Source organism: Zonotrichia albicollis, chromosome Z (assembly GCF_047830755.1).
Source record: "Zonotrichia albicollis isolate bZonAlb1 chromosome Z, bZonAlb1.hap1, whole genome shotgun sequence".
Lineage (NCBI taxonomy): Eukaryota > Metazoa > Chordata > Aves > Passeriformes > Passerellidae > Zonotrichia > Zonotrichia albicollis.
The window spans coordinates 46,154,880-46,182,368 of record NC_133860.1 but is presented as its reverse complement, the minus strand read 5'-3'; the positions used below and the strand labels follow the sequence as shown (position 1 = coordinate 46,182,368).

Genomic DNA, 27,489 nt, shown 5'->3' with positions numbered 1-27,489 from the left:
CCAGAACTAATGAAGCCTGGCCTTTGCCTGTGTTAACGCCATAGTAATTCCATTTACAAGGTCAGGCAAGAAATGGCAGCCTGTGATTGATTCAAAGGTCTGGGTATTGTGATACACCAGCAGTTAGTTACTGCCAAAAGAGCAAGGAGACAAAAGAGCCGTCTTCTGCTTGTCATTTGTTCTAATGAATCATTAATCTGAGCCTCTCTGTCCCTCTACAATTTTAAGTTTGAAGGATTAAACATTCGTAAGTTTTTACTTGTCTTTGAAGCTGTGCACAGGGCTCTAAATGCAGTGAAAATGGCTGACAGACTCAAGAGAAAATTCCTCACACGGGGCACCAGTTGTGGGGGTACCAGTCATTGGTTTTTCTGGGTCTGCATTGAAGGCACTTGAGACAGTAATTTGGACTCAAGTGTTTATTATTTCTTATCAGTCAAACAGTCTCACTACTCTGTTTGGCAACTTTTCATTAGAAGGCACAAAATGGCTAACAATCTCTTGTTACAAGGTCTTTTAAGACTAAACTATCCAATTAAGAACTGACACCTAGATTATTTTCCCTTTTAACCCAATAATTGATCCCAAAGAGACTGCACCACATAGTTTCTGCCCAATTACAAAATGCCACCCAAACCCAAGAAGAAGAAGGAAGAAGCAGCATGAAGAAGAAACCCAGGATGACACCCTGTACCCTCCATCTTGCTTCCATCCACAACGTACTAAAAATCCCAAAACCTAAATTTCTCACCAAGTGATAGACGTACACTACTCTCTATAATCTATTTCATACTTTTGTGGATTCTAGTCTATCTTGAAGTCTAGGAAGCTTTCTCCATGAATGAGGGTCAAAGTCAGTGCTCCCCTGGGGGTCAGAGCACCCCAGAGCAGACAGAGAAATATTCCCAGGGTTTCCACAGGAAAGAACAGACTGTGTGAGTGACCAACATGCATTTCATTAGCAAGTCAGATAAAAAGTATTAACATCATTAATTTTTAGCTAGGATGGGGCTGATTCTTGTATTTTTCCTAATTATGGTAAAAATCTGACCTGTCTATATATTTTTCCATGGTAGTGCCTAGAGACTGGACCAGAGGCAGTGACCACACTCTGAAACACCGCCTGTGCTCTCTAAACATCAGGAAACTCTTTTTTCTGTGAGGAATAACTGGGCACTGGTGCAGGTTGCCCAGAGAGTTTGTTGAATCTCTCCCACTGGAGATCTGCAAAAGCCATTTGGACAGAGTCGTGGGCAACCAGCTCCAAATGGCTCTGCTGCAGGGGTTGGACCACAGGACCTCCAGAGGTGCCTTCCAAACTCTGTCATTCTGTTATTAATGCCAGATCTGGTTGGTTTTGCTAGACCTGGTAAAAGTTTGAAGCAACACCGTTTTTGCAGAGGGGAAAACAAAGGGTACAGGAAGAATGAAGAGTGAGGAGCATAAATTTGATAATTTGGGCAAGTTAACCCAGATTAACTCAATAGGAATTTCAAAGGTGAAAGAGATGCAGGGAAGTTTCTGTAAATATCCGTGTGTGTAAAATTGTAAGTGGACGCTATCACAGTCTGTCAAGTTCCTAAGAGACATGCCAGCTCTTGTGCACTCTGAAATGTTGTAAAATTCCTTATCAAATCATGTGTTTTCGTGAAGAAAAGCTTCACTTCTGGAAGAGGATGATAACTGAAGCTTGCTTGATCAAGCTGCTTGATCTTGTGAGAATCAGAACACTAATAAGGGAAATCCACATGATTTCTTAATGTAGCAAAACCAGTCTCTGACCCTTACTTCCCTCAAGTGATTTGTAGGGTAAAATGTCAACTGCTTGAATATTATGTGTTCTGAATTAATCTCTTGTTAATAGTATAACAGGAAAGGGAAAAAAACCAAACAGCTTTGTCATGGATCTGTGGTGCCCTCTGGAATGTAAATGCAGAATGCTGCTATTGAAGATTTGGATGGATGAAGAGATGAAACACCACATCCTGCTTTTGATGGATCTTTTTACAAAATGTTATTTCTCTGATACCGTGCTGCTAACTCCGTCAGTGTAAAGTCACTAGGATTGACACATGGATTCTGAAGGTGTTATGTTTTCAAAGATAACTTTTCAGGAGTAGAGGATGGAAGAGGAGTACTTTGGAGAAACCCCAAAGTAACCCAGCTTTTTTCTTACAGCCAAACCTGTGGCAAATCCAGGACACTGATGAATCTTGGTGAAAGGTAGGAAATGAATGCTTCTGGTGTAACTAAAATAACAGGCCTGACCTTCAAAAAAGAATAGCTGTTAGTTGGTTTTGTGCTGTTGACATTATGATCCTGTCTTTCTAGGACAAGATTCTGAGATTTTTATTAATTTACTTCCTTTAATTGATAATTATTTTTCTCTGATATTTGAGGCTTCCTACAGCACAGTAGAGCAAAGTAAAACAAGTACAACCTGATTTAGTTTTGAATTTTATGGTAAATTCAGTGGTAACTCAGAGGTATTTCACTGCTAAATCTACATTACCAGTAACACAGTACAGTAAGAGAAAATAAGGAATTATATCCCTTTCAGTTTGTCCTGAGGATCCTTGTCTGTCCATGGTATGAGGACTTACTTTGAAGGAGGTATTATCTAGCTTCCATACTGAAGAACTCCACTATAGGCTGGATTTGAAGCTTTTTGAAAAGAAGCTATTCCTCAACTTGCTTCTACCTTGACTGCAGGCCCCTCCAGGGAGCAACATGTCCTGTAGACTGCCTTCACAAGCACCATAAATATGTTCATCCTGAAAGCCTGGTTCATGACAGAAACTTCCTCCTCAAGTAATTTCCAAATGAAGCTATGGTCCTTACTGTCAGACCCATCTCCCTTTGCTCCACCTCTGAATCTTACAATAAAGAAAGAATGGTAGTCTTAATCCTGTAGAAGCTGTGCCAAGAGGATGTCATGATTACAGTGGTGCCTTTGTTACTCTACCATGTTTTTCTAGAGAAAAATGTTTGAACAGCTTTCTGGCAGTTTTCCTTTGCTCCTACTTTGTCTGTGGTAAACTGGAGGTTCTCAGCCCAGGGCATTGTTCAGATTTGTGGGGCTTTCTCCATGAGATGCAGAATGATCAGCCATAGGTGAAAAACGTTTGGATGCAGTTGGGTGCTATCAAGGTGAGGTTGAATTGTTTCCCTTGCATGTAATTTCAGAAGGACATACCTGGATTCAAGAGAATGGTGGTGCTTTCCAAAGCCTCATGACCCTGTTTCCACTGAAACTAACTTTGCTAACTATTTTGGGGTGAGAAACTCCTTACAGGTGGGCCGCTGATTTAGGCCTCTGAGGCCATCTCTTGAAGAAAGTTCGTATAGTCAACACTGACTACATTCTTAGAACTTGGATCAAAAGGGTCCTTTGCAATAGGTTGCTCAGGCAGGTCACAGAGTCACCATCCCTGAAGATGTTTCAGAGGTGTGTGCACTGGGCAATGTGGTTTGGATTTAGATGTGACAGTGGCAGTGCTGGGTGGATGGTTGGACTTGATGATCTTAGAGGTCTCTTCCAACACTGATGATTCTGTGATTCCAAGTAATCCCTGTAGTAAGAGTCCAGTGAAATTTAACTTGGAATATTTTACTTCAGTTGCAGCTGAAGTAAAAGCAGTTCCAAAATGAATACAAACACTCAGTACTTGAGCTCTGGATATGAGGGGATCAGACTTCAGGCTGCTCAGGGAATTAGTGAGTTAGATACCCTGGAAAGATACCTGCTTTTGCAGGTGCTGGAGTCTGTCAATGCTGGTCACATTTTAACCACCATCTTTTAAGGGCATGGGAAGAGGCAATTCCCAAATGCCAGAAGTCAAGCAGGTGAGGCAGAAGATGGCTTGGCTGAGCAGAAAACTTCTTTGGGAGGTAGAGGCAAGAAAAGGTGTAGGCTCAGCAGAAGCAATGTCAGAAGACATGGGAGGATTACAGAGACACTGCTCCCCACTGCAGGGAGAAAATTTGTCATGCTGAAGCTAAACTGGAGATGAAGCTGGCCCCAGCTGAGGGGAACACTAAAAAGCTTTTTCAAATATATTAATGGCAAAAGGCAGTGTAGAAATAACATCAGCCTGTTACAGAAGAGGTTGGTTGTCCCAAAAACAGCTACATGGACAAGGCAGAGATGTTCAACACTTCCTTTGTCTCTACTTTCAACACCTGTAAGGGACAAAGGGGATCCCACTGCCTGGAGCTGGAATACCATGGCTATGAGAATGATGAAATCCTATGATCCTGAAATTGTACAAAATTTCACAGCTGGGTAAACACATCATGTGATGGGTGATCAACTGGCTGATGGGCTGCACAAAGACTTGCAGTGAATGGGGTGGCATCAGGCTCGTGACCTGTCACTAGTGGGGTTCCACAGGGCTCCACCTTAGTGCTTAAGTGCTCTTCAACATCTTAATGATTTGGATGCAGGACTCGAACACTAAGTTTGCTGAAGACATTAAATTGAGAGGAGCTGTTCACTTCTTTGAAGGCAGAGAGGCCTTGCAGGGCTACCTTGACAAATTACAGGTCACCAAACAAATGAAGTTTAACAAGGGAAGGTGTCAGATTCTGGCCCTGAGATGAGACAACCCTGGATGTGTGTATAGACTAGGGAATGAGGCTGAAAAGCAGCACTGCAGGAAGGGACATCAGGGTCCTGGTCTGTGGAAAGCTGAACATGAGTCAGCAGTGCCCTGGCAGCCAGGAGGGCCACCCATGTCCTGGGAGGCATCAGGGACAGCATGGCCAGCCAGGCAAGGGAGGGGATTGTCCTGCACTGGGGCAGCCTCACCTTGAGTGCTGGGGGCAGCTCTGGTGCCACAGTAAAAGAGGGTAAAGAGGATGCCCCCTGCCCAAAGGAGGGTGGTGAGGAGGATGAGGTGTCTGGAGGGGAAGCCATGTGAGCAGTGGCTGAGGTCACTTGGTCTGTTTAGCCTGACTGAGGGGAGATCTCATTGTGGTCTTCAGCATCCTCATGAGGGGAAGAGGAGGGGCAGGCACTGACCTCTTCTCTGTGGTGACAGTGACAGGACTCACAGGAATGGCCTGAAGCTGTGTCAGGGGAGGTTTAGGCTGGATATCAGGAAAAGGTTCTTCACCCGGAGGGTGTTTGGGCACTGGTAGAGCCTCCCCAAGGAAGTGGTCACAGCACCAAGCCTGACAGTGTTCAAGAAGTATTTGGACAATGCTCTCAGGCACATGGTGTGATTCTTGGGATGGTCAGGAGTTGAACTTCAATGATCCTATTGACCCATTCCAATTCAGTGTATCCCATGATTCCATGATTTGACTTCTTTTGTGCCATTAGACAGATACATAGCAACAAGATTGACAGTGAGTCCAAGGGACTAATATTATTTAGTGCATTTAGCAAAGAAAATAAAAGTATTTCTCAGAAGATACTGTTCAGCCTGATGGAAACCAGGGGAAATCTCCAGCCTGAGCCTTGACAAAGCCAGTTCTGAGCTCAGACTGGGCTGCTCAGGACTTCAGCCATTCGGGCCATGAAAGCCCCAAGGATGTTATCAGCCCAACCATGCCGGGCTATATCCATGCTGCCAGGCTGTCCTCATAGCTTCAGCCTGAGCTCTCTCTGCTTCAGCTTTGCTGCTGCCTCACCCCCATACCATGCACTGCTGTGAACAGCCCAGCTGCATCTCCTCTCTTCCTCCCCTTGGTGCCAGGGATGCTGTTTGGTGCCCCCAAAGCTGCTGCTGCCCTGGCTGAACCAGCCCTGGTTCCACAGCCTCTCAGTGATCCTCTGCTGAACTCAGTCATCTTTGTCAGCTTCTTTCCTGTGCTTTGCTGCTCCAAAATGTATGCACAACCATGGAGCAGAGGGGAACAATCACCTCCCTTGACCTACTCCTTGTGCCCCTGTTCTTCCAGCACAGTGTGCCACTAAGTGCCTTCTTTGCTGCCTATGTCAAAATAAATTGGTGACAGGGCTTGTAAACAAAAGACAGAATTTTAACAGAGTGCCAGAGCTGGAAACTGCATCTATTAAACATTTCCCCATTCTTCCCACCTCCAGCAATACCACCTCCACTTTATAAAATGAAGAGTTATTTTAAATAGTGGAACACTGCAGAAGACTGAAGAATAATACTCTTAGAAAAATCTAAATTTTTCAACTGATAAGTTTAAAAAGGATTTTTGTCAGGTGTGTCAGAGCCTTACAAGAAGACTTTGCACACTCAGTTGCTCTCCTTCCAATATGTGTTCTTCAGTCAAGCCCCCACAGGTAGTTGATTTATTAATGGTTCAGATGTTTCCCTGTAAGTTAAATTAAATTTTTGAAATACTAGTTCTTATGAGACAAGAAGTAATTCTTTCAGATGAGAGGTTTAAGTAAATTCAGCTTCACAGAGGAAGTGTTTCAATGGTGAAAATTTCTGAAGTTTTTAAGTAGGGCAGATATGATATTCATAATAGTTTGAAGGCTTTAAAGTGCTACTTATTTTTCCTTTCAGTGTTTCTTTTTAGATGTTATTCAGCCTTTTCTCCCTTAAATTCTGTTTTCCCCCAATAGAGTAAAATTACAAAAAAACCCCAGTTGTTTGGATACAGACTCTTTTTTATTCTTATAAATAGAGAAATACTTATAAATACTTTAGTCAAAGTATTTGCCTTATGAAAATTGGAATGTGGGACTGAAGGGGACATCAGGAAGTCATCTAGCCCATCCTAGTACTCTGAAACACATATATTTATATCCTTGATTGTGTGTTACCTATTCTCTGATGTCTGTATTTTCATATTCTGCATTCATAGCCTGCATTGTATCTGAACAGGCTACAATGAAGCTTTTCCCCTATTACATAACTGCCTTTCTGGGAATGATATAAATTACCAGTTGTTTTTAACAAGAAAAGGAATTAATCATGTTTTCTTCATCTCAGACTGTTATGGATTTGAAGGCTGTTCTCATGCCCTATAAAATTTTTTTCTTCTAAACCAGGCAAACTTTATTTCTTATACTTTTCTCTTATTTCTTAATTCTCTCAGTTATGTTCAACTTAATTCTTTGCAACTCATGTACTTCTTCCAGTTAACTCTGCTTTGCAAGTATTGTTATATCCTCCGCATTACCATTGTTATCTCCTCTATATTACCATAACACAGAAAGACATTTGCTATTTTAAATACAGGGTTGCATTTGGGATTCTCTACTAAGTTTGAAGTCCCCTGTAGCCTTAGTTCTTCTCGTACTACTCATCAATCCTTCTCCATTTTCTGTGGGTGTATTTTGCTTTTTACTTCTGATATCTAGGACTGCATTTCTCTCTACTGTATTCTGTTACTCATATAACTTTTAACTTTTACCAGGTTTGTCTATTTATTTGTCTTATTCCAGCACTACTCTGTAGAGTACCTGCAAACCCTTCAGCTCAAAACTGTATTCATTTACTTGTGCTTTCAGATCCAACTTGTTTACTGAAAATACTGGGCACCACTTCCCCAAGTAAGTATTGTGAGCTGATGCCTCTTCCTTTTTTTTAGCAATAGCTGCAGTCTGCAGTTGAGGGTAGAGTTTGTATCTGCTGCACATACACTTCACAGCAATTTAGCTTAGACTATGGTTTGCCTATTTCATTTAGCACAGCCCTCTGGGACTCTACTGAAGACTTGCGTAGTCAAAATGCAACTTCAATATCAAGATAACATGGTAATGGTTACTGCTCTACTTTGCATGTAAATTAATTACTTTCTTCCTTTGTTTCAAATAATTGTACCCAAAATTTCTGTTCTTTTGCAAATCCTAATAATAGTGACTTAGGCAAAAATAAAACACTTCCATGTGTCCTTGAGATGCTGTCAGAGGTCTCATGTAGTCACACCACTACATTGTGCTCTCCATACCTTCTGGTTTGATGCTTCAGGATATGCAGGGAAGCGTAAGGTAACGTTGGCTTTTCTGGTTTGGTTCTAATCTTGCTTCCTCTTATTTTTCTCTGTTGGAGTCGATCTAAAATAATTAAAAATCCAGCGGATAGGACAAGAATGACTCCTGCCATGTAGAAGCCTGCTCTGTAATCTCCAGTCATGTCCACAATCAGACCTGGAGAGAAACAAATGACAGGAATTTGATTGATGGAGAGCAGACGAATGTAATTTAGCTCAGCATTGTGAATATATCCTCTTACAAAGGCAGTGTACTGGCTACATACTTGTCTGGCAGATTTCTACACCATAGCACAGGACCATCACCCCAGTATAGCATTTTTCATTTTTGTGTTTTGGAACACAATTCATGTCTTATTGTTTTTCATTTGTGAATTACCAGTGAAAAAATACATTACACAGTTTTAAGTACTTTCCAGCCAAAAGTGTGGCAGACAGTGCAAGTGCAGGTATTGGCAGAAAGACAGACTGTGCAGCTGTGTATGTGAGCAGCTCCATGTTCTGTGGTGTAGCTGTCATGAGTTGCTGAAATTTGGACCATAACTACAGCATGAGCGAGTTTAAAGAAGGAAAGGACATTCATCTGCTGGAGACAAAATTGGAGAATTTGTCTGATGTGTTGTGGATTTCCAGTTCATTATTTTACAAAGAGTCACAGAAGCTAACAAAAGACCTTGGTTTTCAGGGACATTGAAGCCAACCAAAATATGTGATGCCATTGTGCATTATACTGAAAAATCTCTACAGTACAGCATTACAGTAGTAGCTCTGCAGAGGTGTGTCAGCTGCCCTGTGGGTATGATGGCACATTCCTTTGTGGGCTGATGAAGGTTGCTTGCTTTTGGGAAGTTTGTCCATGTTTAGGGTACTTCCTAGCCCACATTCTAAACTATGATCAGCCCTATACAGGCATAGGAATCATGAACTCAAATCTTTTAGATTTTACACTCAAAGGAGGAGAGGAGAGCTTGAGAGGCACTTAGGTTCCCTGCTCTTCCATATATTCTTGGTAGTTCTCTAAATATACAAAAAGGGGCCACACTGATTCCCAGATAATAAGTACTAGTGACCAGCCACTATAAACTGTATTTTATTCAGATCTTTCCAACACATTTTCGATACTGTTCTGTTTCAAACCCTCTACAAATCTTCCTGATTCCTGTATTTTAAAAGTGAATTAAAATATTCCAGTATTCAGTTGGACTCATTTGCAACCCATTAGCAATGTCATTATCACAAAAGTCTCTTGTAGTGCGTGAACAATGGTCTTTGGATGAGGACTCAGATCTGCATTGCACAAGTCACAATGTTTTTTGTTTTTTGGTTTTTTTTTGCCATATCACTTTTTAAAGCCTCTACAGCTTGCAGTTCACTTGTCTTGTCTTTTTCCAAGATGACTATATCTTTTTGCCAGGCCATAAATCCATGTGCTGTCTCATTGTCTGCTCTCTCTTCCCACTGTTCTTATGTGCTGCCTTCCCTGTTTATTATACTAGCTGGCTCAAGTGCTGTCTAAAACCAGCAGGCATTTCTCTGAATATTTCCTTGAGGTTTGCATAGCCTAATGTTTCAGGCTGTTCAATTTGAACTTCTGTAGAAACCCTCCCAACAATACCAACATTTGTGCAACATCAGTAGTCTCAAATTTCAGTTTCTTCTCTGAAAGTGTGTGTCTGCTGCTTGTCCCAAAGGCGCACTTTCTTAGCTGAATAGTTGGAGGCCATCAAGTGGCATTATGTGGGATTCAGAAAGCAGGACAACCATGTGAACCCTGCCTTTTATCCCTCCTTTCTTGTTGTAAAGGTATCTCCAAAATCACACAGAAGAGAAGGAGCAGTGTATTTTGAGGAGGATTTAAACTGACTATTTGTTTTTATGTACTTCTTGGCTCAGATACCCCTGAAAAAAGGGGGAAAGTTGAGTGCAGATCCAGATCTTTTCAGTTCAGATTACCATTCCCCTTTCCTCTTTTAAACTGTATTTGGCAGTGAGTTTTCTTAACTTACCTGCAAGAGGAGGCCCCACAAAACCTCCAGTGCTTCGAATAAGCATGAAGAGTCCTAGGGCACTGTCAAATTCTGGCATGCCTACAACATCTACTAGCACTGTAATGTGAATGGCGACTGTTGTGCCAAAGAAGAATCCATAGAAGCCAGTGAATATTGCCAGGGAAAGGTAATTGTTAGCCAGTGGCAAGAGCATCAGGGAAGTACTGATCAATGTAATCGCCATTGCCAGTAAATGAATGCTTTTGGTAACGTGGAGGTTGGCATACCAGCCACACAGCAATCTGCCTCCAAAGTCCACCATAGCCAAAATGGATAGGAGGGATGCAGTCCAGGATTCATCTATTCCCAGGCTGTAGCTAAGTGGAACTAAAAATAACGGAGGAACAAAAAAACTCATAGCAGCTAATATACCAAAAATGGCATAAAGTACAAATTCTGGCTGCCTCACAAGCATCCAGTTGAAGGTTTTGGGCGTGATGGGAGACTGATCTTCTTTGTCTGTCCTGGATGCACCATTGCCAGATGGTGTTTCATTTTCACAATGGCTGGCCTCAAGGAAGTAGCTGCTTGCCAGGGGTCGCATCAGTACTCCACAGACACAAATATTGAGTTGGATGCCACCTATGATCAAGAGGGCACCTTTCCATCCATATTGACCAATCAACCACTGGAAAAATGGCCCAAACATGAATGCAAAGGCACATTCTCCAGCACTGGCAATAGCATTGGCCAAAGCCCTTTTCTTGGAGAAATAGTGGCTAACGATGCTAATGGCTGGTGTCCACGAAAAAGAAATGCCAAGACCTGAAAAACACCAATAGAAACAGCACAGGTTAGACACCATTAAGGTATTTTGTGAAGGTAGAAATTTAGCAGTCAGTGCTTCTACATTTGCAAAGTTAAAAAGTGTTAGAAAGAAAACATTTTTGCCTAGAAGAAGCATGAGCTTAGCTGGAGTAGGTGTAAGGTTATATTTGTGACTATATTGTATTCTGTACATTGTATATATTCAAGTGAAAAAGCAGAACATGAAGTATATACATTATTACATTCTCACTTAAAAAAAAAAAAAAAAAGGAAAAGAAGTTGGTCTCACAGCTTTGCCAGTGCATGAGAAATCCCATGGTTATGAGGCTGAAGCTAGGCAGATCCCAGTGTCCATGCTGTGTGTGTTAAGGCTGGTACTAGGTCAGACCAGCAGATTAAGCTGAGCTGTATTCAGGGTAGACGTGAGTGAGGTGGCACATGAGGCAAATTGGTGTATTGCCTCTATTTGCTCTTCATTTTCTTGCTTAACTGCTTTGAGCAAATTTCAAACCTGCTTTAACTTAGAGTTATTTTGATGGCTCCCTAGACTCTTTGGCAGCCCAGGACTGCCAAAGGGTTCGAATTCCAGACATTTTCTCAGGCATGCAGTGCGGAATTCAGAATGGTTTATTTTATTCCCTGCTAGGTTTTCTTCCTGCTCCAGGAAAATCTGCTAGCTGTTGGAGACAATTATCTGGCCTGGTTTTGCCTGAAGTAAAGGAAAGGATTGGAATAAAATGAAAGCCTGGGACTCTGTTCAAACCATAAGATAAGCTGATAGAAAGTATAGAATTTGGGATCTCCCTGTCTTTTTACTTCAGTTCCCTTTATGAAGTTTTTTAAACCTTCACAAAGCTCTTATCTCTGAATGAAAACAGAACACTTAATTTTCTGCTTGTATATAATTTGCAAGTGTAAATTATTGGCATCTAAATATTTGTCTTCTTTGTTGTTGCAGATTTCCTGTACAAACTCTTACTTCCCGAGTGAAATGGGAGGGAAATCACTTTTAAAGAACATTGCTTGTTCTGGCTGCTCATAAAGTCAAAATAGATACCAGGTTTTAAAACTCCTACCACTAGCACCCTCAAATAACGTTGCTGGTGGAAGAAAGCCATAAAGCCATAAATTCATACCCTGTAGGAAGCCAGTTGTTGCAAACAACCAGACCATGTTGAGTCCAAAAAATCCCAATGCCATTCCTGAAAAAGCCAGAAGTCCTCCAGTGATCACAACTCTCCGATGGGTATATTGTACACACAGTGAACTGGCAACAGGGGCTAGATAAGCAGAAAAATCAGAGAAAGAAAAATACATTAGAACATTAATCTGATCAACATGGCCAAATAAATAAAACATTTTGATGATGACTGCCCTTATAATGCTTGACACAAACAGCCTTAATTCTGCTGGATGGGGTAGGAGGTCAATCAAAATTTCAAAATTTTATCCTTGCTGATAGAGAAATTAGTGTTCCTGAGGCACAGATTTGAAAATATATTCACATATATTCTCTTTTAAAGCGAAAGAGCATTTTAGTGCCTTCCTTGTAGTTGGACAGTTCTACTGACTTTCGTGTAAGGATACAACTACCAACAAGACAGAACCTCATGGAATGTTTTAGCAGAAGGTGAAACTTCAGCCACGGAATCTATAGGTTCATCTATAAAAATTGTATTATTGAGAATATGTTATTGATATGTCTGACATGAAAACTTTCTGGAGAAAACTAATTTTGTTTTCTAGAATTTTGCAAAAATCAACCCTTAATGGAATTTTAAAGTTTATAAAGGACCAAAAATTAGGGTTTATTTTGTGGGTAATACTTTTTACAGAAAATTGGCAGTTCATTTCTTAAATCTTTATTTAGTGGTAGAGTTTCTCACAACAGAGTGCGGGGCTCTTCAACACAAGGGCAAAGGTGCAGGTGGTACAGATCTGATGGTGCAGCAGTCTACTTTGGTCTCTAGTCAGTGTCTGGAAACACCTGAAATGTCAGAGATATTTTTGCTTAATGAAGAATAGTTTTACTGCCCGGCTGTTTTTTCCATCAGCATCACGAGGCGAGGTCAAAGCCGCAGGATTTCTTTAAATGGCCGTGGCCACTAGGGGGTTCCCAAGTGCCACCTGGCATGAACCCGCTCCCTAAAATCTGTTAAATATCCTGGGAACTGGAGCTCATGCATAAAACCGAATTCAGTTAACAAGGACCACGCTTCTAAATTTAAATACGTAGGAAGACAATTATTAAAAGAGAGCAGCCAGCAAGGAAGGTTTCGTAGTAGTTTGTAGGGGCAGGTTGTTGTACATTAACCTGTGCTAATCAGAATTAAGAGAATTTGGTAGCGAGGATGAGTGAAATAAACCTGACAGAGTACTAGTTGTTGCAAAATCTTCAGCATGTACATTGCCTGACAGCAGAAAGACCTGGCAGGAGTTACACAAACTTCAAATGTCTCATCAGGTTTTACAGCAAAAATCTGATAATTTTATAAACATGTTAAAATGATACTGACATTCAGTCATTATCCTAAGATGTAGTTCATGAGACATGATAAAGTACATGCAGTTGGTGAATCATAAAATATGATGAAAAGAAGAAGAGAAAAGTAGACACAGGGTAACATCCATGAAAGTTCTTGAAGACAAGAAAAAGGTCTGCAGCTGGAGCAGAAATATTACCAAATCTCATTTCTTACATAGTAAATAAGAAGAATAAACAGGCAGAAATTAAACATGGAGTAGCAAGAGAATGAAAGAAGCTAGGCACAGAACTGGAAATGGGTAAAATAGCTCGACTCCAGAGTTTGAAAGGACAAGGGCAACACACAGAAAATGCACAAGCAATGGAAAGGGATGACAACAAGAGTACAAAGAGAAAGGTGTTGGGAGGTGTACATCGTAGCCAGAGAAGGCTGGTGAAGGTGATGGGGAGAATCCTTGCTGTGGTAAACTGAACAGCCTGTTTTGCAAGTGCAGACCTTGGGAGTGGAAGCACATGCTCTCCTTCAATACAAGAAACAGACCTGCCGTTGAAAGGATCCAAATAGGAAAAAATAATAATTCAGTGATCATCCTCCTACTGAGCCAAGTGACACTTAAGGTTTCCCAGAGACAGACATTAAGAAAGACTAAGCAAGCTGGGAAACATGCTCAAAGAACTGGAGGCTCAGGTGATTTTCATCAGGAAGTTTCTGGTCCCTATAAATGAAGCAAAGGCAGAAGAAGATGAAGACAATTATGTATTGACCTGAGACATTTATAAATTACTATACAGAGGGGGTTTGGAATGTTTGACCACCAAGCTTCATTCACTGAAAGAGGATTATTTTCAATGGATTTCAAAGGATGAAAAGCAACTTCTGCTGAAAATTATAGCTGCCTTCCTTGAAGTAGTCTGGCCTCCCATGTGGCTAGGCAATTTGTTTTTCTCTGGTTTATACTTAATATTATTGTATTATATGCTCTATTCCTTCATACATTCCTATACAATGAAAATATATGCTATAACAAAACAAAACCTAAAACAGGACTGTTAAGTTTTTCCCTCCTATGCTGGCTTTTTCTTCTCGTGAACTTCAGATGCCTGAATGACACAATAGTATCACAATATGTCAGTGATACATCTGTTTTGTTAACCAAATTGATAGATTACCATTTATTAATTTCTGTGGTCTGTGAAGCAGGTTTTTCAATTTTTTTTTCAGTTAATTATACCTGTCACTGCAAAGCAGGCATCAAGGATAGCAGTTTATGAAACTGATAAAATCTTTTCAACTCATGACTTATTTTATCTTTTTACTTTGACTTTGGGTTACTCTTTTTTCCTTCTGAATACATTTTTCAAAGAGAGATCAGTTGCTCTTGATGTTTGGAAATACTGGAGTTCCAAGCAATAATACTGATAGGTGTGGACTGAGTAGGATGCATGTAATTATACAGTGTCTATGCAAAGAATTGTCTTCAGAGAGAAAATTATGATAGCATTTATTATGTAAGGATATTTACCTATAGCAACCATATATCTCTATGAGAATATGCAGAGCAGATTTCAGAAATTCTGTACAGTTCAAGCCTGCACATGTTTGGAATCTTCACATCATGTGAAGGATCATGCAGTTTGCAGGGCACTAGGGACTCTCTAAACAACCCAGCTGAGTCAAATGCACTATGTTTCTTATTTTTCCCTCCTTCATTTGATGTGATGTGGTATTTGACCTCACTGCCTTTGACTGGGATATTTCACTCTATCTTCCCCTACTCTCTGCTTGCATGGTCATGTCTTTATTGAGTTCTCTCTGTGTGAATAGATTGTTTTTTTCTTTTTAACCCTGTGAGTCTTCTGGTAGACCAGTAACTTGGAATCATAGTAAGAGGGGTGAAGAAGACATAGAGTTGGTAAGACATGCAAAGAAAGGGGATCTTGGTGAATATAAAATGAAGTGCGAAAAAGCAGGACTGAAAATAATTGTGGTAGCAGATGGCTTACCTGATGGATGGGGTCACAGTCCTTGTATTTTGAAGTACTTTGAAAAAGTACTTCAGACAGTCACACTGAGATCAGTGAGCTTGCACAAACTGTTTTAAGATCTTGATTCAACAAGCTCTGTGCCTATTATTCCTAATGAGTTTAACTCAAAGCCTGTAGTGAAACTTAATCATGAGTTTAGGTACATGATGTTTTTCAAGCAATCAGATTCCTATTTTATAGAGTTTTGTTATTAACCCATTCCATATATGAGGCAGTAAATGCCAATTTTCTGAAATTTTTCTGTATTTTCTGTAGAGACTTCTGGAGGAAGTCTAGACCTTATATGTTGCTGGGATTGGGTTTTTGTTAAGGAAGATTTCCAAACTTTCTCAGGTAGTTAATATTAAAATAAAATGCTAGAGGAGTACTACTACCTACCTCCTAAATGAAAGACGGTAATGGTTACTGATGTGATCCAAGAAGTGGTGCTTGCAAGTTCATCAAAGTGCTGCTGGATTTCAACAAAGAACAGACCAAAAGTCTTGAGGACAGCAGCAGTAAGGCCCATCACCATGAAGGCTGACACTACCACAACCCATCCATAGCCACCGTCGGGTGGACTGCTGTCTTTAGCCTGCATCTTTTTTAATTCTTAGTTCTTCTCTGGTGTTTGGATTGTTTTTTTCTTTTTTTTTTTTTTTTCTGGAGTGGTAGTGATGGTGATGAGGTTTTTTAACAGATCTGCAAATTGGTAGAAGGCCCATGGTTAAAGAAATTAATTAAAATATTCTAGGAATGGCTTACACAAGTAATTATCAAGTTAAAATACAACATTCATTACAGGGGTTTGACTGAAAATATTACCTGGGTAACAGAGGTCTGAAGAGACAGAAAGAAATTTTTTAAAAAATTCAAGTACAGAGTTAAGAAAACAAAAGAAGCATGCAGATGTGAACCAAGGAGAGAAGATAATGGGAAGATATTCAGACATGAAGATTTTCAAAGATAGAAGAATTTTAGGGTCCTCAACATTTTAGTATTTATAAATATTACTCATTCCTGCAATGCCAAGCATTTTTGCCAAAACAGTGTGCATCCATCCTTGCAAAGATTTATTCATAGGCAAGAACATCTTATTAAGCACAAAACTGAAACAGCATATTTCCCTTTAAAAGTTTTGTAATAAACATGCAGCAATCATGCAGTGTATGGAGGATCTGGGATCTGGCTGGAGGGAGAGAAACATTCATACATTTTTCTGGTATCTTCATGGACACTAAATGCTGAGCAGGGACATTGTATAAGACACAGAAAACCAAAAAGACCTATCTCAGGAGGAGAATGGGAAACTTGAGATAGCTGAAGATATACTATACTTAAAATTCTCTACCCTGTGTGCACCTGGGAAAAATGAGCTGCATGAGGGAACCCATACCACTTGAAGTTATCCAGTACAAAGAAGCAGTCACTAGTCCTGTGATTTGCTCCCATGATCTCAGGAGGATCTGAATCACTGCAGCAGGGTGGGGAGGAGAAGCCATGAGAGCCTTGTAGGGATCAGAAACAAAATCATTCTACTGCCCCATATCTGGACTGACATGGCACTGGACTCATTTGCACATCTTAAAAAATCTTAGAACAGCCACAAGAGAGAGAGAGACTGCCTTGTGTTGAGGTCTGTATGAAAGAATCAGGTTTTCATTCCCACAGTTTCTGGGGTCATCTTAAGCAAGTTGTCAGATCTTGCTGTGACTGTTTTCTCAGTTGTCAAATGAAGCTAATACTTTCAAAGGTCATACATTTTGTTAAGTTGGAAGCATTAATACTTGTATTAGTGCTCAGTTTACTATAAGAAAATATAGAAATTATATCAAGCTGTAGCTGTAGCATTCTGACAATGCTGAGCTCAAGTAGCATGGTCATAATTTTGTTTGAGGCTTGGAAGAACACAAAAAGGACACAAGACTCAAGCTAAATGAGCCTGCCTAGGGAGAGTGATACTGATATTTCTGCATTCTGCATAGACATGCCTGGGCAAGGGATTATAATTTGGGCCACAAGACAGATAGAAGAAATCCTGCTGCTTACCAGGCAACACCCAGACTAAAACAGGCATGATAAAATCTGCATGACACCACCCAGCACTCTTCACTTTCATTAGGCAAACTCTGTCCCAGGAGGAGAATAAATTGGGCCTTACTGCTCACAAAACTTAAATGGACAGCATGTTTCCTTATGACAAATATATCTTTTATGTCACAGCTCAGAATTCATCTTTCAGTTCCTTTTAATGATCACAATGTTACATGTAACTCCCAAATAAAATTACTATTTCAGTTCCATTATTAATTAATGAGGTAGTTATTTTCCAGCAGCCCTATGGATTCGAAAGCAGTGCAGCTGAATACTATAGGGAATTGCTGCAATGCCTGAACAGGGTAGAAGAAAGCATAGATACTACAATAAGGGAACATGTTTCTGACACCACACTTTGCTTTCTTCCTCCTTCACTTGCAAGAGAAAGTTTATTATAAGATTATGTAATTGCAAATATGCTAAACTGAAAAAAGCTACATAGGATCTCCTTTGGCTCTTAACTATTGAGTAATGGTAAACAGTAAGGTATTAATATCCTCACTTACCCATTTTGTCCCTGGAGCTAACCTTCTAAATAAAAAGGAGTACCTGTAGGGTACTGCTCCTTCTGTTGCGCCTGGTCATACACACGGTGCCTCAAAGATGTAAAGCTGTGCCTGGAAGCATAAGCATTCTGTCTAGCATCCCACTGACTCCTGCCTCCAAAATTTCTCATGGCAGCTGGAACAGATGTTCTGTGAGACATGGACTTAAATCAGGAAAGCCTGTGCTTGGTGTCTGCATCAGCAAGAGCAGACAGCTCTGTTAGTAGTGTTATTATGCTCATGGCAAATTTTGCCAGCAAGAACACGCAGGCAAGAGTGCAACCTTTATCTTTGCACCTGGATAGCTACAAAGACACTTTCTGAGGCAATGGGGCTGTTCCTCTATTCATGCTCTACAAGTTCTCCAAGCTATTTCTGTTTTGATTCATGCCAATGATTCAAAAAGCTTATCAGACAATAATAAAAATAAATTATAAAATGCTTATCTCATTGCTTGCATTTTAGGGTGCCACATAAACTTGTGAAGATGGATACTTGTTCTACTTGGTTATCTTGTGCTCCATGTTCTAATTTACTTTTTACAAAAGAGCAAATGAGTTGAATACATTTGCTGCACATTGCAAAACAACCTGGTGGTGGAATCAAGAAAAAACTCTTGTTAGTATGAATCGTAAACTTGTTGTTTTCATGCAACTCATATTTAACACTCCCCAAAAAATGTATTCACTGTCTCTAAATGGAGGCTGAATGGGCTCCTTGTGAGCTGGTGATACTTTACAGATATAGGTCCCCCAAGAAGACAAAAATGGGCAAGTATTAAGTTTTTCCACATTTAGATTTAAAAAAATGTGACTTTGTAATGGGTTTTTGGTTTGGGTTTCCAGTGCAAATATTACCTTTGATTTGGCCTTAGGAAAAAAAAAAAAAGAGAGAAAAGGCAGAAAAACATACTTAATATACATAGACACAAAAGTACTTTTACCAAGACTGATACCTTGAAACAGCAGCTATGTAAAACTAAGTACAAAATATAGCTTTAATAAATTAACAACAGATTAAATAATATAGTCGTGTTTTATTGGTTGTATTAGAAGAAAGACGGAAAGAAACAAAGAAATCAATTGTAATTTATGCTGAAACTCCTCCACACATGTGACTTGGTACACAGGCAAGGATCAGGCTATGTTTGTCATATTCAGATACCTTATAATTTTCATCTAACACTCAGACTGGCTCTGCTGATGCTCATCTGTCACTACATCTTCAACTACAGTAGGGTCGTACTAGTTACTCAGACACAAATTCAGGAGGAATTCTTCATTGAATTTTCCTTTCTAACTTCACAGCATCATTTTCGGAGTCAGTCTAATGAGTATGATCTATAGCAGTTAACTGACAAAGCATATTAGGGTGGTAAAGAGGGGCTGAATGCTATGAGCAACCAGTTAGAAGTAACAAAAATAAAGTGTAGCATCAAGAAATTACCTTATTCAGCCAAGGTTTGTACGGGATATGAAGCTTTTCCTTCACCTTCCACTTGTATGTAAGTTCTTGAGTTGTGCTGCAAAGTACCAGGTCATCTTTCTCATCTGAGCTACCATCTGGCTAGCTGAACAAACCAATTTGTCTCCTTCAGGATGTGTAAGCATTGGATTTTATAAGAATCCCGTCCTCCCCTCCTCAAAAATCATTTGACTCCACCTACACTCACAAAAACAAAGTTCTGTGCTGACTAGAGATCAGAGAAACAAAATCAGGAATGGGTGGAGGAAACTTACAAGAGGAATGCAGATTTTGTTATTTATCTGCACTATACTTACACTAGGCTTGGACTACTGTCCATGTTTTCTACTGAACTCAACTATGGTACCAACCAGAAAGTTCAGATGCGTCAGCTGGTTTCAGACTGCCCTGTGTTCTGGGGCATTTACTGCAAATGTTTATTCAAATTTGAAATTCATTTGTGGCTTCCCTGTGCTTGTGCTGTTGGGCAGATGTTGGCTGCAGTGAGCATCACATAGCCTGCAGCAACTACAGAAGTTACAGGAAGCTTGAATGTGCTCTCCTGAGCATGATATATGCATATTTGAACCTTTCACCACACCAGAGCAGTCCTTTACTTGTGTGATTTAAGAGCCCACAGTTAAATACTGCTGGTCCTTGTAAAACTTTTCTTTCCAGCTCTCACTGTTGGTTTATTGGAACTTATTCCCTTTCCTACCAATTTACCTTGCACAAAAGTTGTGGTCATCCCACTGCTATTGTAATTGTTGGGAGGGCAGGGTGGGCAGTAGCTTGTTCCATTTTGTAGAATTTTTATTTACATGTTTGTATACTTACTTTATAACTTGATTAATAATCTGTGTAGTTTGTGTGTGCTAGGGGAAGTATAAATATACAGTTGACATGCATAACTAGAGAAACAGATATATTTCATATTTTGGCATATTTGAATGCCAAGCCAGCAAGTTTGCAACATGACATTCTAATTTTCTTTTGTTGGGAAAACTATTTAGGGTATGTTTTAGGGCTGGAGAAGATAAAAATATGGCAAAGGAAAATTATGGGGCAGTTTTTGAGGTGGAATGAGTGTGCAGTCTTGATAGAAAAGTTGCTGCCACTCCTACTTCACCTTCTCGCTACCATGTGAGTTTTCATGCAGTGAACTAGACTGGTGAACTGACCCTGCTGTTCACTACACTGGAGCAGTTTCCCAATTTGGCAAAATTAATTGTGTGCTTTTACATTGCAGAAGGCAGGAAAAAAAAAAAAAGGTAGCCAGGAATGAAACTTGACAGATGCTTAATCCAGAGGCGAAATTCACATGGTGGTTGTATACAACCAGTGTATTCATTGTGAGGCCACCACAGTCTGACCCATGATGTTGCTGGGCACAGGGGTGTGACTGATTGGCCTGCAGTTCCACTGGTTCCTTATTGCTTCACTAAAAACAGTGGTTATGCTTCCCCTTTGCCAGTCATTGACAGCTCCACCAGCTTCACTGCCACGACTTCTCAGATGTGACATTGTGGCTCAGCCACTTCCTCTGCCCAATCCCTCAGAGCCCATGGCCCACCCAGTGAGCCTCCCGGTGTTTCTGCTTGACTTCTTCATTGTCAGGATGCTTGGAATAGGTGGCCCTTGAATATTATATTACCGTCATGGGAATTCAAGTCTATGGACAAAATAATGAAGTCTGGAATATTTCACTGGTCAGTCCATCACATAATTTGTAACATTATATTCACTGATTTCACTGGGGATTATGTGCAAAGGAATATTGTCATGGCCTGTCATGACTCTCTCTTAAAACCAAAATGATCTTAGCAGTACTACACTGAATGTTCATTTTCTACAGTCCTTCCTACTAAATATATTTAGTCTTTACTCATACTAAATAGTTTGTGTTATCCAGAACTACTATTGTGCATTAATAGCAGAGTACATTTTGCTCATCTGATCAGGCCAAAATATTTTCACAATTTTCTGTCAACATACAGAAGAAATTTTATGCTATACCTGTGTACAGTACTTCTCCTTAATCATCTATTGGTTTTCTCCACATGTTAAATTTACAAATAAAATTTAAGTATCTTTCATTTCTACTTAAAAAGCAAGAAAAAAAATTGTAGACTGCGCTTCTATTAAACTGCTTACATTATTTGTTGTTCAACATTTAAGCATCTTAGAAAACTCTTACAAGAACTTCCATGTTTTCATTCACACACTGGAGGGAAAAAAGTTTATTTCAGGTAGCAAGAAGAGTCACTTCTCCTCAGATCTATTTTGTCAGCTCAGCTTTCACAAGTTCCAAGTTAGCTTCCACGTTAAGTGCTTGAGTAAGCACGAAATACATTCACAGGCAGACTGCTCCATGAAATATTTGGTGTAGAGTGAAATGAGAATCTTCCTGGAACATCTGTACTTCAATAACTGTGATTCATGATTATGAAGAGATTATGCCTCAATGCTGTCCTGTCAAGTCATAAAGAATATATTGAACCATTCAGGAATTGTGTGTCTTGGCTTTTATTACCAGGCTCATGGAATGAAATCAGCAACGGTTGAAACAGAGGCTCGATATATATGTATTTCTAAAATGCCTTTTTCTCAGTATTCTCAAAACTGAAAGTAGTGATTGTGTTCTTGGCTGCTGTAAATAATTTCATCTCTACTGATTTCAAAATACTTTTACTTCACTCCTTTCACCACCAGAGAATTTCTTCATTGATTTCTCAATGGGAACAGGGCTGTCTTTGAAGAAGACACAACATACCTACCTATTGCCTCTTAATTGTTATTATTGCAGTATACATAAAATATGAGAAACAAGTCTCTGAAATGAAGTCCTTATTTAAATAAACGGCACAAATGTAGAAAGCTAGCCTGGCATAAATACACACAGATTCTTGCAAAGTCTCCTCATAGTCAGCTGTGCTCAGATGGAATGCAGAGAGCTTATTGAAACCATGCCTCCATGCCTCATCAGTCTTTTGTGGTGATCATGCTTGTCCCTCTGCTTGGAACTACCTGCTCTTATCACATACATCTTCTTTTTTTTTTTTTTTTTTGACCAAAGCCTTCTCACAGCATTGATAAACAGATAGTAAGCCAAGATAAAACCCTCCCGGTCATATGATCCATCAGCTAAGAGAATATTGATTGAAATGACTGAATCAAAATGACTTTGTTTGATTTGTGGTGTTAAGTGATTGCTAATGTAACAGAGGTAGCCTGAACATAAATATTCAGAGAACTGTGTGGAGGAGAGGTAGCATATGAAAAGACTGGAAAACTGTTATGTAAGAAATAAACAGGCTGACATCACTGCCAAAATAGCTGAAATGGGATGATAAATGAACCTGGGTAACTTATGTGGATGAATACAGAGGTACTTAAAGTCTTGAAGGAAAAAAATAATCTTGATATGATTAGAGAAGAAGAACCAGGGTGGTGATTCAGTTGCATAAAGTTAGGATTACAAAAGAGGTGTGTTTTGTGGAGACAGGATAGCTGGCAGTGATAGCTGGCAGATATCAGAGGGGCTAAAGAGCAGAAAGAGGTAGCAAATAAGCGAGTGATTAGGGCTTGTCAGAAGTTGTCAGACTGTAAAAAGTGAGCTATTTAACAAATAAAAGAAGAATAAGTGGCTTGGTTTTGGACTGGTTCTGGTTATCTGATTACCAGTTAAAAAAATTCTTATTAGTTTAAGATAGACTGAAGTTTTACAGGCTGGGAGCAAATGAAGAAAAAGCTGTCCTGAAATTACAGTCAGGTGTGCTGATTGCTCCCTTCCCCAGGGAAACATCAATCCCTGGCCTCCCTTTATAACAAAGGAAATGCTCAGCCTGCATGGAATGGGGTGCAGAGTATCTACAGGGACGAGGGTGTCATAGAGCCTGACTTGCCTGCAAGTGGAGGGTATATTTATCTGAACAAAGGTTGTTTGTTTTGTTTTTCAACAAGCAAGAATCAGCTCATTTTCTCTGTGTAATTCTTGGCTGTCATTATAGTGTCCATTACAAAATTATAGGGTAAGAAGAGGAGGGGACACAGGAAATGAGTACTGCTAAACAGGGAAGAGGGTAATGCACTGCTTACCAAATCAAAATGGTCAAGTACAGTGCTGATGCAAACAAGAGTCTCTGTGCCCTATCAATCTAGCAGCATCTGTGGGTGGCTTCTCCCACTTCCTGCTCTGAAAAGAGTGAGCAGGGTCCAATTATTCTGCTTTAATTATAGCATGAAGGTGAAAATGCCCAATTCTTGGGTGTATCTGGAGTGTCAATAAGGCATTTTCTGTCTTCATACCTTAGGAAACAGATGGATGTGTTTGGCTAAATTAGCCCTAAATGTCCCACCATCGATGTCTGGGAAAGATTTTTGCAAGGATTCAGCTGAGAGCACAGACATCAAGGGATATAAGCTCATTAGACTTCCTGTCCTATTTTCTTAAACCAACCTGTGACACACTGTGCTAGGTGCTGTATTGTGGAATACAGGTGTGGAAAGATGATAAAGTGAGGAAATAAAGTCCAAAAAGAAGTGCCAGTTTCCTTGACAGCATGAAGCGTGCCTGTATAGAAGAGTTTTGAGAATGGACAACAGCTTGTATTGAACCGAATACAAGGCTACACAAGGCTGCCCTGTATTTCTATAAGGATAGATTATTAATATTTGAATATTCTTGAAAATATTCTTCCTAGTTTCATTTTTTTAAACTAGGATAGCATTTTTAAAACTGCCATAATAATGAAGAATGAAGAATGTGTGTTGACTCAGAGCAATACTGAACACTTTACAAAATTTGCAAGGCAAACATTTGCAGTACACAGAATAAGAACCAGGCCACAATTAAGAGATGGCAACTGGACTGTTGGTAGTAGTGCCCAAAAAATCCACCTTGAAGACAGGGCAGAAAATTGGTTTAATATGAGCTTCTAGTTATAACATTGTGGTTACAGGAGTGAGGTAACTGCCGGATAGATGGAAGAGATGAAAGATCTGTGCCTGAGGGAGGAATAAAGATCTAGCCCTATTGCAGCAGCAAGGCTCAGTGATCCAACATCATCTTCTGTGCAGGGAAGCAAGATTTTTCCAAGCCCGCATCTGTCACTAAGGAAAGGCTGACATAATAGGTCCTGGAAACTCAGAATGTAAAATCTGATTCTTCTTCCTCACAGAGTTTCCTGCTGAGTCCAAATTTCATTGAAAGCTGGTCTGTCAGAGAAACTGTGGGACACTGAGTGGATGGCTGGAACATGCTGCAGTGACAGAACCAGATTCCCAAGACAGCCAGACAGAACTGTCACTTCAAAGCTGTGGCAACATACTTATGTTAAAGCAAATAAAGATCTCTGCCTCCCTGCAGAGTAGCAATGATCTCACCTTTGTATATGTCACTGGTATAGGTGCTTTAATGCTCCTTCTGTTGGTTTAGCAATGCAGGTAAGTTACCAGAAAACTTGAAATCATCAGAATGGTTAACAGGAGCATGAAAGGGCTGGAAAATCACCAGTTGATAAAACTTAAGCTTGAAGATGAATGTAAGAGGGGTCTTGATCATGATGTATTAACACCGACACTAGACTAGACAACTTGTAACAAAGGGATTTTCAATTTATTGGTCAATGATGTACGAAGATTTGATGGATAGAAAATGGAAGCTAAGAAATGAATACCACAGTAAATCACATTTGAATAAGAAAGGTGACAATGGGAACAATTTACCTGCTATTTCATCACTGTTTATTTTTAGTCAAAACTGAATGTTCTTCTGAAGATAGTGTTCTAGTTCTCTTGCCCTAAGTAGCTGATGGTGGCCTTAGCATATAAAAGATTTATATCTGTACTTTTCCATAAAGCAAGAATGCTAACTTGCTATGACTTAACTTACTTTTGCTACTTAACTAGAAAATAAATCCAACCCATAGTCCTTATCGATAAGGAATTGTCTTTTTACTTTTTCTGCTTAAAACAAGGTTTACAAGTATAATTAATGCTCAGTGAACATGTTTTTTCCTCTTTTGTGAGCTGACAAAATAAGCCAGCTTGGATTGCAAGATACTAGGTTAAACACCAGCCTACTTGACATAAAGTCAAACTGAATTTATGCTGAATAATTTGATTGGAAATCAGATCCAATTATCTTAAATTGGTCATTCCAGACTAACAGAGCAATAAAGGGCACTGTGTTTGTTGATGAATTTGACCCTGATATTACAGTCATGTCAAAACATGTAAGCACTGTAGTTCCAGCCTAATTCATACCCCACAGTGCCCTCCCAAATGCTGTGCTCAGAACAGAAGATAAAAGGGCTGTGCTCTTTCAAACATACAAAGCCTTTCTGATCGAAAGCAGAAAATTACTTCCAAATTTTGAATTGACAGAATTTTAAAAAATTTTTTGATCTGTAAGAATATGACTGTCACAAAAATTAGTATGTTCAAGATGTTTTCTTAACAAGGGGTGGTTTAATGTTTAAATATTGCCCAAAAAATAAAAGGAGAATTATAAGGAAAACAATGAATTTTTTCTACAGTTCCAATCCTCATGTACACCTAGAGCCAAAAGAAAGAGCTACACATCAACAAATGATGTGTAGCTCCTACTTCTCAAACTGTGCATAATGCTTCAGATCAATAATGTAGGCATAGTAAAACTGATGCAAACCAAAATATGTTGCTGGAGAGCTACTGGCCCTGCATAAAGCTGCTTAGGCAAGTCTTTTGGGAGTGGTGGCCCCCCCACTATTTCAACACTGATGATAGGCTTTAAATCAAAATAAGAGATGAAAGTCTGAATTTGATTCCTTGATTGTCCTCTCTATATAACTTCAAGATCTACACAAGAATTTCAAAGGATAAATAAAGACCTACATTCAATAGCAGGCCTGTCTTTCTTTAAAACCATGTTTTCTTAAGTATATTCATAGTACTAAACATCATACAGGTTATTAATATGACATTGTCAAGGGGCAGTTTCCATTCCATGACATATTGGGGGGTCACATTTGATTTGTTTTGTTTTGTTTTGTTTTATTTTGTTATTTGTGTTGCAAATCTTTCACTGGACTAATTCTGCACTGGTATTTTTTAAAAATATTTGAAAATTTTTGAAAAAAATTATATTGGAATTTTTCATAGTAGTTCCTAATGTAACATCTACTTTTGAGAACATAACCTGTAGGAATGTCTGTTTGTGAAGGGAGAGGTAACATAGGTAAGTGAGACAAAAGCAGAAAGGAAGAAAAACTGAACAAAACAGAATAAACCAAGTCTCTCAGCCTAGAACTATGTTACTGGGTCATGGCCTAACTGGGAGTTGCAAATCATAAATCATCCCTAATAATCTTGTCTGTACTGAGGATGCAGTGAAGCAAATCAGAAAACTCACTAAGCCTGAGTATGGAAATTTCCTAAAGAATGTGGGGTGTGCAAAGAGCACAGTCATCACCTTTCAGTGCACCACTTTTTTCAGACTTTTTAATTCCAAAGAGTATTGCAAATCCTATTAGTGTTCATATGCCAACAAAGGCAGGGTAGGAAGGAGCAGTGTTCAGTGTTTATCTGCACCACTGGATTTATTGAAACTGCCATTTCTTTAGATCATTACATATTTTGTTTCCAGATTACATTACAAAGCAGCAAAAAGTAGGTGTCTTTTAGGATATCTTCAAAAATGGTGAAGAACACTGGAAGGCAGTATGACAAACAAAATGACCACAAACAGTGGTCATCTTCTGGGCCATCACTCAAAGGTAGTGTGAGAGCAGGAGGAAGTGCTCTCTCCCAAGGAGAACCATGTGGAGTGCTGCATGAGTGACGGTCCTTGTCACTGCTCGGGCCCCAACCTCGCGGGTGCTCTCCTTGGCATAAGTTCACCCGAAGCCACTATTCACTAGCACCTCTAGGCACTATTGCTCTGCACCCCAGCCTACATGAGCTCCAGCCTGGGGGCTGCTACAACTATGAAATGCCAAAGATATAATGCAGTGGAGAGTGAAACTCTGCAAGAACCACCATTGCTGTTAGTTTTTTTAGGGTGGGGGCTAGGATTGAGGCACTTTGTTGCTCCCCTACATGGCACCACTGTTACTTCTGTGAACTGTGAACTTTCCTTTCTGCTTTAACAAAA

At 39.7% G+C, this 27,489-nt stretch overlaps 1 protein-coding gene and 1 long non-coding RNA gene across 2 annotated transcripts; one reads left to right on the top strand and one right to left on the bottom strand.

The window, feature by feature from the left end:
* Positions 1 to 222: 222 nt before the first annotated feature.
* On the top strand, positions 223 to 26,237 carry LOC141727011 (uncharacterized). Its single transcript, XR_012578000.1, has 3 exons — positions 223 to 2,223; positions 7,442 to 7,483; positions 24,536 to 26,237. It is a non-coding gene; the product is annotated as an uncharacterized LOC141727011 (long non-coding RNA).
* Positions 7,854 to 15,850, bottom strand: LOC102074415 (monocarboxylate transporter 13). The gene is made up of 4 exons (XM_005488158.3): positions 15,649 to 15,850; positions 11,876 to 12,019; positions 9,930 to 10,736; positions 7,854 to 8,080 (listed from the first exon to the last, which is right to left on the bottom strand). The coding sequence occupies exons 1-4, from the start codon at positions 15,848 to 15,850 to the stop codon at positions 7,854 to 7,856; spliced, it is 1,380 nt and encodes a 459-aa protein (XP_005488215.2).
* Positions 26,238 to 27,489: the final 1,252 nt, after the last annotated feature.